The sequence below is a fragment of the Parasteatoda tepidariorum genome, chromosome 7, assembly GCF_982258835.1.
Source record: "Parasteatoda tepidariorum strain Cologne lab strain chromosome 7, Ptep-v5.0, whole genome shotgun sequence".
NCBI classification, from domain to species: Eukaryota; Metazoa; Arthropoda; class Arachnida; order Araneae; family Theridiidae; genus Parasteatoda; species Parasteatoda tepidariorum.
The window spans coordinates 34,826,646-34,843,509 of record NC_141761.1 but is presented as its reverse complement, the minus strand read 5'-3'; the positions used below and the strand labels follow the sequence as shown (position 1 = coordinate 34,843,509).

General features: G+C 28.9%; 1 protein-coding gene across 3 annotated transcripts; it reads left to right on the top strand.

Annotated features, from left to right (window-relative positions):
- Positions 1–1,272: 1,272 nt before the first annotated feature.
- LOC139425963 (uncharacterized) lies at positions 1,273–10,593 on the top strand. 3 transcript variants are annotated; one of them, XM_071182969.2, is made up of 4 exons: positions 1,273–1,317; positions 3,773–3,965; positions 5,849–5,986; positions 8,565–10,593. In XM_071182969.2, exons 1-4 carry the CDS (start codon positions 1,297–1,299, stop codon positions 8,717–8,719), a joined length of 507 nt encoding a protein of 168 aa, XP_071039070.1. In that variant the 5' UTR covers positions 1,273–1,296; the 3' UTR covers positions 8,720–10,593. The 3 variants fall into 3 exon arrangements, with proteins under 3 accessions (XP_071039070.1, XP_071039072.1, XP_071039071.1); XM_071182971.2 differs by lacking the exon at positions 1,273–1,317 and adding an exon at positions 3,384–3,642; XM_071182970.2 differs by lacking the exon at positions 1,273–1,317 and adding an exon at positions 3,385–3,565.
- The last annotated feature ends 6,271 nt before the right edge of the window (positions 10,594–16,864 follow it).

The following is a 16,864-nucleotide window of genomic DNA, read 5'->3' as shown; positions in this document are numbered from 1 at the left end:
TAAAATTTTTTGAGCCTTGAAGAAAACAACTACAAAATTATTGTTTTAAATTTTGAAAAGAAAATCGTTAAAAATTGAGAAAGATATGACAATTTAGAGAACTGCGAATGCGCCGAAAACATTTAGATAAATTTGTTTTATAATTTGTATTCAATCGTTTTTGGCAACTTATGACCAGATTTTAATTTGAATATCTTAAAATGAAAATTAAGAATAACACTAAGAAGAAATAAAAGTTATTAGTTTAGGATTGAATCCCGCTTTTAACGGAAGCACATGTTTAAATCATGGTAAATATTTTTGACAATAGCAAATAAAATATTATGATAAACAGATTTAGTGCTGCTGAAATCTATCTAAAATCTGCTAAAATGTAATATAAATAAAAAATAAAAAACAATAATGGGAAAAGTTACAAACTTTAACGTGAAAAAGAGAGAAAGCTATATTTAATTCATTCAAGAAATATAGCTATTCTACGGAAGAGAATGGATTTTACTATCGTGTGATACCAAAATGTTACTAGAAAGAAAAATGAGGAAATTGTTTTTATAGATACTTAAAATTATTGATAACATGCGAGAAAATAGATACATATAAAACGTTTAAAAAGTACGTTCCCATGCCTTGAATTTTCCCAGTTTAATCTTTATTTAAAATTTGGATTTTTTTTAATGCTGCCTTTACAAAGTAGGGACTCGACATTCTTCCAAATATAAATGAATAATATTTAAGGAAGTTACTGAGCAAATAAATGAAGAGTTAAAATAAATAAATAAGATAAAACAAACATGATGAAAAAAATAGTTAAAAAAAGTTGAATAAACTTTTAAGTTTAAAATAATCAACTGAAAGTGAAAAGTCAGCTGAATAGCATAATTGTCACGAGAATGTATAATAAGAGTAAATGTAAGGATTGCAAATGCAAGGATTGCAAATTAAAGATAGGAAGTAAAGATACAAAAAAATAGGTTTTCATTATTCAATCCAACTTTCAATACAAAATTCAATCCAACAGTTCAATTTCAAACTTTTCAAAATGCTATTTTCGATTTATATAATAAAAGTATATTGCATAAAGTATTTTGATCCCTGCTAATAATTGAAAAAAAAGGTATTTTAATCTGCTTTTTTTTTCAAATAAAAAATATTAAAAACATATTTTGAATTTTTATGATAAGTATTTTCATTAAACCTGATATATTCAAGCTTTTAAATCTTATCCCTCTTAAAATATTATGGATTATGTTTTTTTTTTCATTTCTAGAAATGGACCAGGGAAATATTACGCTCTTCATGAATAACACGCTGCTCACAGTAAGTTTATTTTATGAACTATTTATAATGATTTATTTTATAATATCTTTTATTATAATAGTTTATTTTATTCAGCCTTTCATCCCTTCAGTGGGTCGATAAATGAGTACCAAGCTTGCTTGGGAACTAAACACTGGAGGTTCCGCGTTCGGTTGACCACCTAACCGGAATATCTGCTCCTGCACCCCAGATCCCAAGGTCAAGAAAACTGAGATGGGCACAGTAGGCCTTGGCTCTCTATGGGCTGTCGCGCCACTGAGTTTAGTTTAGTTTAGTTTATTTTATAATAATATTTTTATAATAGTTTATTTTATGATAATTTTTATTATAATAACTTATTTTATAAATTCTTTTGAAAATTGCAGGTACTTTTTAGCCAAATTTCCTTGACTGTCAGCATGCATAAAATTAATAAAAAATGTTACGTTACCGATCGTTAATTCCTTTTCCCTTGAATTTTTCAGAAATACTAATTTATCATAATTTTTAACGTTTATCCAGTTATTATGATGTATTTAATTTTGAATGTTATACAAAGTTAAAAGCTCCAAATTAAAATGTTGCTTCTTTACTGTGTAATAAAGGAAGATTGATTTTGCATGCAAAACCATATTGGAAAATATTAAGCTACTATTTTAAAATAATTAACGGGAGAATGTATCATATTTACTGTTAAAAATTGTATAGACTTTTACGACAAATCTGAAGCAAATTTAAAAATATGCTATAAAAATAAATAATTTAAAAAAATATTAAATAAAACTAAATGATTCAGATTGTAAAGTAATTAAAAAAAATTAAGCTTTGTTTTTGAAAAGATTTCTCAGTGAAAAACATTGAGCAAGACTTGATCTTAACGAAAGTTGAGATCAAAGCGAACGAAAGTTGAAAAACAAGCTTTTGGATGAAGTTGAAACGAATAAATAATTTATTGGTTTAAAATTCTATTCAATGGAGTTGAAAATTAAATCCTTGGAACTAAGTCTGCGTAAATACAGAAAAAAGAAATTGAGAGTTTTTAATAACTTTAGTGCAACTGTCTGTTTATCACCAAGAAACTAAAATTATTGCAATCCAATCGGGGTCAATGACACTCGAAGCAAGCAGAGAGCAAGCATCAATTGTCATTATGTAAAAACGGCAGTTTGAAATAATTTTAACTACCGTAGTACATGATATTCCTTTATAGCCGTTTTTTATATTTTTTGAATTCCCCAAAAACAATTTACAAAAAGTTTATAAATTAGGGGCAGAACTTTTGAGACTATAATTGTGGTCCGAAGTCATCTCCGAATTCGGATTTTCGGTGTGCAGACTTTGGGATGCTCAAATCTGACTCTAACATGGAGAAGAATAAAAATCAGCTGAAATTTCCATACTTTTTGGCAATGGCAATTTCTAGTAAATAAAATGTATAATTTTAGTGAATTAAACCAAAATGTGCAGTATTTTAACCATTCATTTGGTAATTTTTCCGATCTTATTGTAAATGTTTGCACGAAATTCTGGTTTTCAAATTTAAAGTTATTAGTCTATGTTTAGCAAAAATTATAAAATAGAAAAGTAAATTTAACAAAAAATAGGGGTTTTTTTTTGCTATGTTTTAAGATATGATAAAATGATCAAATTTTACAGCATTTACTAAATCAAATCAAGAATTCAACAAAATCATTTTAAACTCAATAGCGTTTAAAGCAGAAAAAATTTTATAAGTTATAATTTAATGTTACATAAATTTTATTATTTAATAAAATTTTAGCTAAATTATTTTCACAAAACTATATCATCAAAAATATGTTTTCCTTTTCAGCATAAAAACCTTTGACTGACCGGAGTCAGAGAAGAGCAAATTTCTCCTTGTCTCCGAATCCTCAGTTCTGGTTTGGGGGAAAATATAGAGGAAATTATAAATAGAATAGGACGAGAGACAATTCATTGCTTGTTCACAAACCACAACTAAAACACGAGGGACTGAAAGCATCCATTTCATAACCGGATGAAATCGAGAGGAAATGAAAGATAATTATTAGAGACGCCTTCATCAAGCAATCAAACTGATTTTCATGTTTCAGTGATTCGACACATTTCTTCCGTTCAACCGACACAGTGTTACAACTAATTCTTTTACTGCCACATCATGCAAAAGCTCGACGACTGGATTTTCTCTAATCGTAAACCAGATCGAAAGGGTCATAAATAGACATTTTCGAGATTTGAGTTATTTCTTTGGATAATATTAGTTTAAGATGTAAGTTTTTTGATAATGTAAAGGAAACGTAGTTAATGTCTTAGGATAATTTTAATCATGTCAATGTTACACAGACGGTAAATACCAGGAGTTACATAATTTATCTAAACTGTGCAATTTATTGCTTAAGCTTGTGTATCTGTGTAAAAATTCCTAGTTGCTTCTATTGCTTGAACTAATTGTTTTTTTTTTTTTTTTTTTTTGTAGAGCGACAATTTTACTGAAGTAGAAAATATATCCTCATCTAACGACTGGATGTATATTACTTTCTCCACAGTTCTAGTAATTTCAGTCTTCGCATTGTTGGCATTATTCTACATGAAAAAGAAAAAAGGGGATGCCAGACAGAAAATAAGAAAATTTCAACGTGGTGGAACCATCTGGAAACGCATGCGTCCCAGTAAGAAAATTTTAATTTATACTCATAATTGTTTATTGACAATGATAATAAATACAGCAATTGTAGTTTAACGACTTTAAGAATATATTAACGAGACTTGTTGAATGATCAACAAAGTGGCTACGAGAGATTTTTCTTCGAAACTGCTTGATTCTGCTTTCAAGAGAGTTTCAAATTGTCTGTAGAAGCAAAAGGCATATGCGTAAGTTTTTTCACCTCGGTAAAAGGAAAAATATAATGATTTTAGAACAAAGCACCTACCTGCAGAAGACTTCAACCATTTTATTTGTCTTAAATACGAATCTAATAGTAAAATTCTTCTAAAGACAGATAAATTTAAGGAAATAAGTTTAAATTAAGAGATACTTCATTTTTTCGATCAATGTTTGTAAATGTACAGTGCAAAATAATAAAAAAAAGGAATACCCAGGTAACTTTTGATCTAATATTCTGATTTTCACTTTCTAGGACTCGATCTTAAAGGTTCGAGAAGGTGACCTCAAATATGTTAATTAATTAGTTCAAAAGATATTTTAAGTTACGAAACCAAACGCAAAAACGTTCATCCTGTGAATAATGATACCATTTTTCAACTGATATAGATTTCTGACCCTCAAAATATAGGGGATAGCCGCAATCTGAGATATATGGTCCCTATCGTTTGATCAAGAGAGCAGTCCAAAGTTTGGACCTCTTAATGCCGATTTTATTTTTTGCGTATCTCATTAAACCTCGAGTATTGCCGACTTTTAAGAGAATTGAAAACTTTTTGCTCGCAATTATTAAATTTGTTTAATCAAAGATTATTTCATGGAACATGAAACATTTAGCAAATATGAGTTATTTTATTTAATAGTAAAATGGTCGAAAACATTTCGAACTGTAAAGTATAAAATTTTTTACATCGCTTTAAGTAATGTTGAATAGAATTAATAAAAAAATACTAAATTTTAAGAAAATCACTCGATATATATATATATATATATATATATATATATATATATATATATATATATATATATATATATATATATATATATATATATATATATATATATATATATATATATATATATATATATATATACACATATATATAAAGCATCAAGCTATATTAAACCAGTTCTTTGTTTTAATAAAAAAAACATTTATTTAACACCACAACAAATACAGTTTGTGGCGTAGCTACCACTGCAAAAATAAAATATCAAATCACTAGTATATAAGACATGTTAACTTGATTCCATTACGAGGTAGAAGAAGGTTGGTAGATGAAGGCTGATTTTGGTAGATGAAGGTTGACATAGTTGATAATTAAATCCCCCCCCAGTAACGACATTAAATTACCCGTATCGGGTTAATAATAATCTTTCAATTAAATATAGAAAATCCCGTAACGGGTCAGAATAAACTTACAAAAAAACATAGAAAGACCCGTAACGGGTTAGTATTAACTTCAAATTCCAAAACCAAAGACAATTCTCCAAAATATCAACAACTCTCTGTTGTTCTAATCTTATCGTCTTTTTTTTTTATTATTTGTCTCTTTATGTGTTTAGTTTAGTTTATTCATGCTTTTGCTAGCCCGTTATTTTTTTAATATTTTTAGTTTTATTCATGCTTTTGCTAGTCAATTTTTTTTCATATTTTCAAATTTTCTTCAACGTTTAAAAAAAACGCAAACAAAGCCATCGAAAAACTACCGAAGTTTGTGTTGACTGTCGTAAAAGTAACACAAGAAGTATTACGCATATTAATTTTTTTTTAATTTTTCTGACAGCTTTATTAATCTTCCTCGGAAATATCTATACCACAACGATAACCCGTCTATTAGACGTAGAAATATTTTACAATTTATTTTTTTCTCTCGTTCTTTTTAACAGAGAATGCTACCCCACCAGCGTGTGTAAAGCAGTCGACGCATATGGAATTTTTCCCTCATCAAAGAAGAGAAAATTTACAAAAGGAAGGAAAAGCATGTTATGAAGACGTAGATTATGCTTTTACATTTGAAACAACCAGTGAGTAAATTATTATAAAATTAGATTGCGTGCAGTAATATAACCAAAGCAAAATATACCAATACAATAGTTTATCAATAATGTATCAAATTAAATTAATTTTCACTCTTTGTATTGATCTATTTTGCTTTGATTGTATTAATACAGTATTGGAAACCTTTATTTTTTGCGGATATAAGCCTGTGAGTTGATTATAAGATAATATCTTTCCGTGGTTATAATTGTATTGCGTTCTCATTTCAGTTACAAAAGAGATCGTGGTTTACTTTCGTTCTATTCTATTCAATTTTCAAAATTTTTATAATTTAATATTTTTTTCTTCTTTTTTGAAATCGTTTTTTCCCTCTTCCTTTTTCTTTCCTTCTTTCCTTTGTATTTTTTCTCATATTATGGGTTATATGTATCACTTGCAACTTATGTGCAGTTTATATATATAGGGGAGAGTCGGGTAGCCCAGCCCACTTAAGGAGTATCGCTTATATTTCTAAACAATATTGAGTAATAATCAATATTTTTGTATGTTTCTATTGTTTCATCATCTAATTAAATAATTCAAAAAGAATAAACTAAAAAAAGAATAGTTTAACTTAAAAGAATATAAATTTAAAAAAAACATGTTTTTCAGCTGCTTTCAAAATGCGTCGGGTAGCCCCGCCCTGATGTTTGACTGTTTCGCTTTTGACTGTTTTTTCTGGTGTAAATGAAAATGACCAATGTATTGACAATAGATAAACCTCGTTCATCATTTTTATCTCAAAACTATTTTATTTATTACATATTTATATATTTTTAGTGAATTCTATCATTTAATAGCAATCATTTAATAACAAAAATATTTGTTGTTAAATGCATGCAACATTCAAATTTGAAGCAATAAAATAATAATCTTTGCAACCGTACATTTATCGACTAAATAAAATTGGGCGGTGATGCCCGACATTCATGTGAGCGGGGCTACCCGAAATCCAATTTTTTTGTAAATTTGTAATTACTCGAACAATTTCTCACATATTAACTTCTTTCTTTGTGCAAATTAAACTTAAGACTATATACTTTAATGCTGTATGTATAGAAAAAAATATTTTTTTAGTATTAAAATGAAGTTTAATCGAAACATTCAACCAATTTTTCTTTATTTCATGACTACTGTATTCAACATATTTTCAAAACTATTGTTGACCATGTTACCAGCTGCATAAATACTTGAAACTTTGAAAATAATATTTTTTTAATATTACAATAAATATTTGATGGCCCATTGACTTGAAAAAATATTCTATACATATGAAATTGACAGTGGGCGGGGCTACCCGACTCTCCCCTATATATATATATATATATATATATATATATATATATATATATATATATATATATATATATATATATATATATATATATATATATATATATATATATATATATATATATATATATTCTAAGCAAAATGATAATTTATTGAGAAAAAACTAATGAATGGATGTCACCCTGTTGGTCACATTTAGCGTGAATGCACGATGTGAGACGATCAAGCATTTGAGGTACACAAGTCCCTATTGCTGTTCAGCAATTGGACTTCCATTTGTCTTTTCAAATAATTTCAGATAAGCTATATCGGTGACAAATGTGGGGATGGTACAGGTCGGAAAAGGGTGACAATGGGGCAGAAAAACCGGAGACAACCCTTTTATGCGTACCGAGAATTGTCATGTTGAAAATTGCCTCCCAGAAGTTCTACCATCAGTGACATGTGAATGAAGGATGTCACAAAGTAGCTTTGAGCTATCGTTGTTCAATGGATCAATATTATAGGCTTATCATGCGTCAACTGTGATGGTATTATCAAAATCATCACATCCACTATTGGAGTGATAATATAACTTAAATAGCGATACGCTGCCATTTTGGTGATTGAAACTTTCTTGTGACCGCAACTCTCAATGTAGAAATATTAAGTTCCTAATTTTAAAAGTCAAACTGTATAGATTAATATTTTCAGCATCTATAAAGTTTAATAACAAAATAGTTCTGGTTTGTTATATAATTAATAATTATTTCTTTGACAAGCATTATTGAAAATATGAGACTACGAGTATTAAATATAACAAATTTATTTTGCACTATCACAAAATTTTACAATAATTCATGAAATATTTAAAATAAAAAAAAATAAAGAAACTAGGACATCAAATGAGAATTAGCTACTTATTAGAGAATTAGAAACGACTAATTTAAAAGTAAGAAAATAGAAATAACAAATCGAGCGTAATCATACTACTTTCAAACTAGTCACCATCGCCGTTCAAACTAGAATATGGCGACTGCTTACCCATGTGATCTGCGCCAGGCAATGTAAATCAAAAACGACACAGAAGTCGAGGGAAAATAGTGACGCTACTTATGTTCGGTAATCCAGGGCATCGAAATTTTACAGATATTAAATAATTATTAAAGTTACATATTAAAATTTCCTAATTTTCCTGCTGTAATAACCTTTTTCATAAAAATCCATACTGTAACAATAACCCATTTATTAGACGTAGAAATATTTTGCAATTTATTTATTTCTCTTTAACAGGAAACGCTGCACCTATGCCGAGTGTGGAACACTTTACGAATCCTGCGTATTCCCCTCACCAAAGTACAGAAACTTTGCAAGTGGGTAGTTTCGAAAATGTTGATGAGATTCTTACAATAGAAAGAATCAGTCTGAAAAGTTACGAAGAAACTTAATGTTTGAGAAGAAAAAAACATACTGAATAAAGGTGACGTTGCTAACTTATTTTTTTCTCATCAAGCTATTGCTCACATCATCGATGTTGTACTACAACTCATTTGTCTAATTTTAAAATCCACCCATTCACTCCATTTTCTGAAGTTTCATTTTTGAGAATGACATCTTAAAGATTGTTACTTGTAAAATGTATTATATTGACAGTTATTGTGAGATATGATTCATAATGTCATGATTTCACATTTGATATTTTTATCTATCAATGTTATCAACTCTAAAAAACTGCTATTTATACTATGGTTTAAGTATTGTTAAATGTGGATAAATATATTGACTGTTAGCATTAAAAAGATTATGATAGATAAAGAAGAAAAGTTATAGAAGATAAAAAAAAGGATGGGGAAGAAAATAAACACAAAATAAAGATGACGCTACTGATATATTTTTCCCATCAAGTTATTGCTCACATTATTATCTATCAATGATGTAAAACTCATTTGGTTGTTTTTAAAATGATTCATCCATTTACTCTTCAAAAATGAAACTTTATTGCTCATAAAGTTCGTTATGTTGACTCTTATTTTAAGATGAATCATAATATCATAATTCCATATTTCACATCATTATCTACCAATGTTATTAACTCAAATATTTGATATTTATAAAATGTTTAAAGTATAATTTAATGTGGATATGTATATTGACTGTTAGAATTAGCGAGATTATAATATATTTTCTGATATATCGATGTTATCAACCGCAATTCAGTTGGATATTTTATTTTATATTTTATTTCGATGAGTTTTTTTGGTAACACAAGTTCCTAATCAATTTTTCAGGGAATTTTCATTTTTTTTTTTTACGGTAAGAAAATATTATTTAAGTTTTTTACGATATTTCAATTTTATATTAGTTGGACTTCAAAAAGAAGAAAAAACATAGAGAAAACAATAAAATCACAAAAGAAAAGGACTTTGTTGTCGTTGAGCTTTAATGGTAATTTATGAGTGAGGTGACATCAAATGTTTCGAAAATTCCAGTTCTTTACATTTCTCAGAAATTCTTGGAGTTTTTTTACACAATGTTTTGTAGTTATAATTTGAAAATTTATTTATTCTGCTCAATTTTAAATTAATGAAATTTTAAATTATACTTCAGAATTTATCTAAGTAAAAACACAAGAACGATTACTATATCTATGTGTAAGTTTGTTAATTCAATGTAAAATAAAAACAAACAATAAATTTCTTTGTTACATTTCTACAAGTCATTAAAATTTGTTATATATTTAATCTATCTGATATTATTGCTATCAAATGTTAGAGATTTGTATAAGTAATCAGATTACCGAAGTGACTGTCGGAAAATGCTGCTTACTGTAATTTAAAAATATTGTCAAAGAAGCAGAACCATGACAATTTTACTTTCCCTATAGAGGGATTTTGTTTAGAATAAGTTGTTATCAAGTTATTCTTCTTAATAATTATAATAATGTATACTTACTGTTCGTAATAATTATAATAATGTATACTTATTGTTCGTCATAATCATAATAATGCATACTTATTGTTCGTAATAATTATAATAATGTATACTTATTGTTCTTTGTAATTGTAAATAAATGAGACGTCGACATATGTGGCTAAGACAGTGTAGTATTACTTACATGTTTTATTTCAGGTAGGTTTTTTTTTTTTTTTTTTTTTAAACTTAATTTATTGGCTAAGTGGCTAATACAGTTAGGTAATAATACAGTGAATAATTTTGTCCCTTTTGCTCGGCCAATATGTTTCTTGGATTTCAATATATATTCCAAATATAATGTCACTTAATTTTAATTATTTTTTCCGGTTTTTTAAGAGTGTAATAATTTTTATTTTAACAATAAAGTATGTAAGTGATATTGGTCGTTGTGTTGTCTATATATATATTTCTCTTACACGGCGACAAAAAAAGCGTCATTACAACTCCCCGAATGGCAACGCTGGAAAATCGACCAATGATTGCCGCTAAAAATGTCACATGCCAAATGTATATGAGGTGGCTCAACATATAGCGCTTTTAAAAACGGAAACTAAAATAACGAGAGAGAGCATGAGCATTCTCACCAAATGTGATTTCTTCCGAAATTCACCCTATCAGCTGCGGCAATCTCATACTATTAAGCTAGGCAGAAGTGAGTAGTCTTTGTCGATAGATCTCTATTTTAGTATTTTGTCGAAAGCGCTTTTTTTCACGAATTTATTTAACGATTTTTGATTTATATCACGAATTTATTTGTTTTATTATTGTTATTAGTTATTCATTGAAAAATGAGTCTCAGTCGTGCTGTTACACTTTAAGATTTTATATTATAGCACATTTCTAATAGGTTTAACGAATTACATGTTATTTATTAGAATTCAAATTTATTTCAATGACTTAATATTTACTAAAAAGATGTAATTTTTTTTTAAAAAAAAAAGTTGTTATGGATTCGAATGATTGTTTTGAATTCTTGGAATTTTGTGCATTTGCAATGTACCTAAGTTAGTAGCGAGCGAAGCGAGATTGCGTAGCAATTTTCGGGGGTTGGCGAGCGTTAGCGAGCAGGGGGCGCAGCCCACTAGTATTTAATAAAACCATAATTTTCACTCATCGTTAAAATTAGCTTTCTCATTTCTCTGAGCTACAAAAATTGTTTTATACTTAGAATTTCAATATATTTTTAATTTATTTTTCTTAAACCTAAGTATCTTCGTTATGTCTCACATTTGTTTTGAGTTGAAAAGGATTGAAATTCAGTTTCTTTGAATGTTTTTACCAAGAAGTCCGATTGAACAGCAGTTCACAATAGCAGGCGGGTATTTTGTTTCAAATAAATGAGTTTATTTCATTATTTAATGTCAAAATTGCAAAAAAAGGTTAAACAGACGAGGGTAATTTTTTTTTCTTCATTTTTAATAAGTATTTTGATTTGAAGCACGTTTAGAGTATTATTTATTTTCGAGCTGATTGAATAGAGCGCAAAAAATAATAAATAAATAAATAAAAATAAACTGCGAAACGCCTGGAATAATGTTTGATTTATTAAATGTATTTTCACGTAATTCGACTCTTAACATTCAACTTCTCAGGAATTATTCAGCCGATTTTGCCCACACTTTACTTTTTTTGCAATTTAAAATTGTACTTTTTAAAATGATGTAAAAATTGTAAACCTTATAATTTAATTTTTCTAAATATTAATAAATAAAATATTAGAAAACAACAAAGAATTCATTTTTATTAAGTAATTGTTTTTGAATAAACGTGTTTCATAATTATGTGCAAAAATTTTTCTACAATTCTCCATCTGAAAACGTCTTTGTCTCTCCTTTTTTGCTATTTTATGGCCAATAGGATCGTACTTCACTGCAACAGTAGAGGTTTATTTTATCATTTGCCGTCTACTCGATCTATTAGGATTTTTTTCAAAGATGCTACGGCAATCTCACGTCGAAAATATTTTATTGAAATCTGCTTCTTACTCTTTTTTTATGAAGAGTTTTATATAAAATGTAAGCGTTCACTACCGATTTATAAATAGACACCAATACCATTTTTGCCCCTTATCGATATAGTGTGCTTTTCTAAAAACCAGTCATGTTGATCCCCACCACTCATGAAAGTGTTATACACACGTATGATTTTTGATTGAGGCGAAGATACTCTTTCCTTTTGTACTTCGCACTGCCACATTGTTTGTCCCATGGGATTTATTTTTTCGAAATTCGTTGCAATTGTAACGGATTTATGGTCTTCACATTCAAATCCGGCTCATCAACCTCAGAAGGAATTGAAATGACATCTGCCTCAATTAGTTCTAAGAATTCCTAAACTTCCTGTATTGTAAGAAATTTACGTAAGAAATTCATTTTTTTTAAAAAAAAATTACGAAGATTTTAAAGAGACGTACAAGGGGAAATAATTTCCTAAAATAAGGTGAATAATGTTTAGAAAGTATCTGCTATTTTTATAATTCACTTACTCCATCAAAATACAAACACGCTTGCATAATTAAATGAATAAAAACAAATTCTTAAAATTTCTTTAAAATTTGCCTGAAATGCCCAACGTCCTCAACTGAGGACAGTAAAATATAATATCATATAAAAAGAAAAGAAACTGCTGGAAACAAATTTATTTAGCCTTTTATGTTGAACTCTTAAGAGAAAAACTGCAATAAATAAAATACTTCGTTTAAAATTTATTTGATGTGACTGCATTAAAAAAAGATATTTGTGTGAGGCTAGAAAAATCACAAAATGGCGATCCTAATAACAAACCAAATATAGCAGTACATTTATTAAAAAATATGTGGATATGTTGATAGTGCTGCCATTTATCTTCCCAGAAAAGAAAAATTATTTTTAAGATAAAAATATAAATTTAACATACTGTTTTATTGACTCTCCTAAATTGTGGACAGTGGGCGTTAATGGGTTAATATTCAGAATTATTGTATCTCTTAGACGTTTGGCAAAAATATTTGGCGGTCGCCTCTGCTATTTAAGCAAATGCAGATGAATTGTCAGTTCCAATTCACATTTGGTAATTTGCAGGTGAATTCGGCATGAAAGGCCATTTTCTGCTGATGAATTTGGCACTAGGTTTGTTTCGAAGTTTTAATTTGGTAGAAACTTAATTTTTTACGAGAATGTTTTACCTTTTTTTACATTTAATAATGGCTATATTTGTGCTATGTAGATCATGCTGCAAGAGAAGTAAGGAAGAAAAAAGTTTATCTCTCGAGACTTTTATTTTCATAAGCTGGTTCTTTTTCGATGAAATTAAAAATGTATAAAAAATGGGTAGCAATATTATTATCAATGTAATGATATTATATTGTCATGTATATTGTATTGTCATGTTATTGTCTCAATTCTTATAGCACAATTCATTTACCCAAAAAATTTAAAAACTTTTAGATACTTTTTTGCTATACTTATTATGTTTCCAGAGATAAATAATGGAAATGTTTGTTTTCAACATTAAAGTATCAATATTGATAATTCAAGGAACAATTGAATATTAAAATTTAAAAAAAAAATTAAGACCTCTATTTTAAACAAGAAATTATATTTGATTCCCTTCTTTTTATTAATGCTTTAACAGGTCCATCAGTGACTGTATAAAAATTTTGAAAAAATTCTATGATTTTAAAAAAAGCAGAAAAATTCGATAATTTAAATAGTTCTTCATTCCTTGTAATAGAGAGGCTAGTTAGTTTTACAGTTCTCACTGACCCACCTTTTGGATTCCATTTTAAATTACAAGACGAGTGTGTTCCGTTCTTAATTAATGGTAATTAATTTGAATTCAAAATTACTAAGAATAAGGAGGTGAAAGTTAATGCCCCTTGGGTAACATTGAAACGAAATATGTAAATAAGATGCATTTTTGATGCATTTTTGATGCATTTTTGAAGCATTTTGATGCATTTTCGACTTCCAACAAGGTTGCGTTAAACGTTTAACGATACATTTTTATTGGCCGGGGTAGGATCAGTGGTAGGATTCAGTTTTCCCTCATTCATTTCCATATTGTTTCGGTTCTCACTGCATAAAAATAGGAAAAGTCATAAAATTATTGTTTTTCTATAAATATTTTTTTAGTTTGTTTTGATACACATATAATTTAATAGGGTAGTATTTTTTATTTTCAAATTTAGTGGATAACAATTGTAAAAAATGAGTGAAAACAATCCCACGGACAATGAGACGGATTTAAGGTTATGTCAAGGTACGTCTCTTGTGAATATCAATTGATTTTTGGGTTTTCTCTTCTGAAATTACATTATGACGTATTCACATACATTATTAATGCAAATACATTTTCCAGGGCGAGACAATGAGGCAACCACAAGCACTTCCACTGGTTCAAGAGGTCCACGAGGGAAAAATGCACAATATTACCGTGATTACAGAGCACGAAAGCGAAAAAAGAGTCGTTGAATAGAACTAGTGATCCTTCTACGACTGCTGATTCTTCTACAATTAACGTCACAGGTTGCGAAGATTAACTTCTTCCGCGCGGAGGGACTCCACGCACTATTTTTTTTTCAATCAATTTTCGAGTTTTCAACGCAGATGAAAGACGACTGCGAAGGTGGTTAGGGAATGAAGCGAGAACGAGGCGGAGTCTCATAGTTTTATAAAAATATTTTTGTTACTTCATTTAAACTATTTATTATTATTTATAGTATTTGACGTCGGAGAAAAACTGGCATTTTCAAACTTTTCCTATGCGTTGTTTTTCCTCTTCCCTTCTCTCGTGATTCAACTTCTACACCTTCTTGAGTACGAATTTTTTTCTTAAGATGTTACAGGCTTGAATATTGATTTTCTTCTTGAACTTTTAGGTGGAATGTGCTTGAATACTGATCACTCGACATGAGCAAAGGCGCATATACTGGCATTTTTCCAAAAAACTTTCAGCCAATATTGGTGAGCCATGAAGAGTTATCCAATAATGGCTCAGAGAAGTTTCTCCAGAAATAGTTGCTGAATAGTTTCAGTTTCGGAGAGTACGCTCGATCGAAATTATTTCATTTTCCGCGTAAACTAATCATAAGATGAAAGACACGGGAAACAATCTTTACCGCTTCAGAGCTCTACTCCTTAAGAAATCGCCTTTACGTAAATATATTTTCATCGTTTGTAGACAGAAAATAAAAAGTTATGTGTAATTAAAAAATCCAAGCGCTGAGTGGATAAAGAGTATATTTTGAAGAAAAGTAAAGAATATCTGCTGGCATGCTTTCATTTTAGCCTGCACTGTTAAAATTTTCATTTCAAAATTATGGTAAAATAACTGGCAGCTGTCTGTCCTTCCGATTAACATTAAAAATTACGGTAAAGACCATTTTTTTCCTTTATAGTTTTAAAAAACATTTACAAAAAGTATAGTTATAAAACCTTAAATACAAAGCTATACAGTTTTATAACCATTTACAACTAGCATTTTTCATAAAAGTAAAAAATAATTAATTATTTAACTAGATATAGGAACTCGGCATTCCGTGAGTAATGGGCATTGGAAAGTGCCGGACATTGGGAATTCTTCACGTGTTGAATGGAATAGAAAAAATATTGTACTGTCAACACTAGGACTCGAACTCCAGTTCTGCCGGTCAGGAGATTGACAGATAAGCCCACTTGGCTATGATATGTACTCAGTTGCAAAGAACTAAGTAGCTTTATAAGGTGGTTCCAGTTGGTGAGATAAGACTCTGGTTGTTTATTCGTATTAGGTGAAAGCAGCTAATAAGCAGTTTTTCTCAAACTCAACAGTTTGATTACCATTTTATTTATGGTTATTTGACTGTTTTGATTAAATATGGTAAAATAACCATTCACTAAATAGTTATTTAACCATTTTTTTCTGAGAAATTTCTAACAGTGTGATTTAAGCTTATAAAATTCATTTATTTTTAAAATTCGAGTGAACACTCGATATTTTGAGTGTTCAAAAACAGCCGCCCATTCTCAAGATACATCAGTTCACCAGAATGAGGAAAAAGAGAAGAGATTTGAAGCTGAAAATGTAAAATTGCCACCGTAAAATGAAGATGAAAAATATCCTCAGTGGTAGACGGTTCATTCCCCTTGCCGTTAGGCTAACTTTGGGAGGTCTTACAATGCTTTGTTTTCCTATGTGGGTTAGTTCCTTCAAAAAGTCCAACATGAAGGTAAATTTCTCCCAATACTTGATCCAACTGTCCCCTTGTCTTCTGGATTGGGTTCAAAATTACAAGGCTACAGAATTGAACATGAATTGTCCCAAACCCAAAATTGCGTCTGCTGTTCAACGACGATCATAAAATAAAATTATTATCATTGCTGAATTGCTAATATTGCTGAATAATTGATTACAACATGATCACCCTGGGAGATATCGACTCAATATCAAACATCCTGAAAACTGACCAGGTTAAGACAGTAAAACTGACAGTATTAGCTACTTTGATTTTTGAGAAACATACTTTTAATTTAATTTTTATGACTGTACGATATCGACTCAATATCAAACATCCTTAAAACTGACCAGGTTAAGACAGTAAAACTGACAGAAGAAGCTACTGTGATTTTTGAGAAACATACTTTTTAATTTAATTTTTATCC

Bases quoted from the DNA above. Each gene is read 5' to 3' on its own strand.
- LOC139425963 (XM_071182969.2), top strand. From the start codon at position 1,297: ATGAATAACACGCTGCTCACA. The intron at 1,318-3,772 runs GTAAGTTTATTT...TTTTTTTTGTAG, and splicing joins TGAATAACACGCTGCTCACA to AGCGACAATTTTACTGAAGT. The intron at 5,987-8,564 runs GTGAGTAAATTA...TCTCTTTAACAG, and splicing joins TTTTACATTTGAAACAACCA to GAAACGCTGCACCTATGCCG.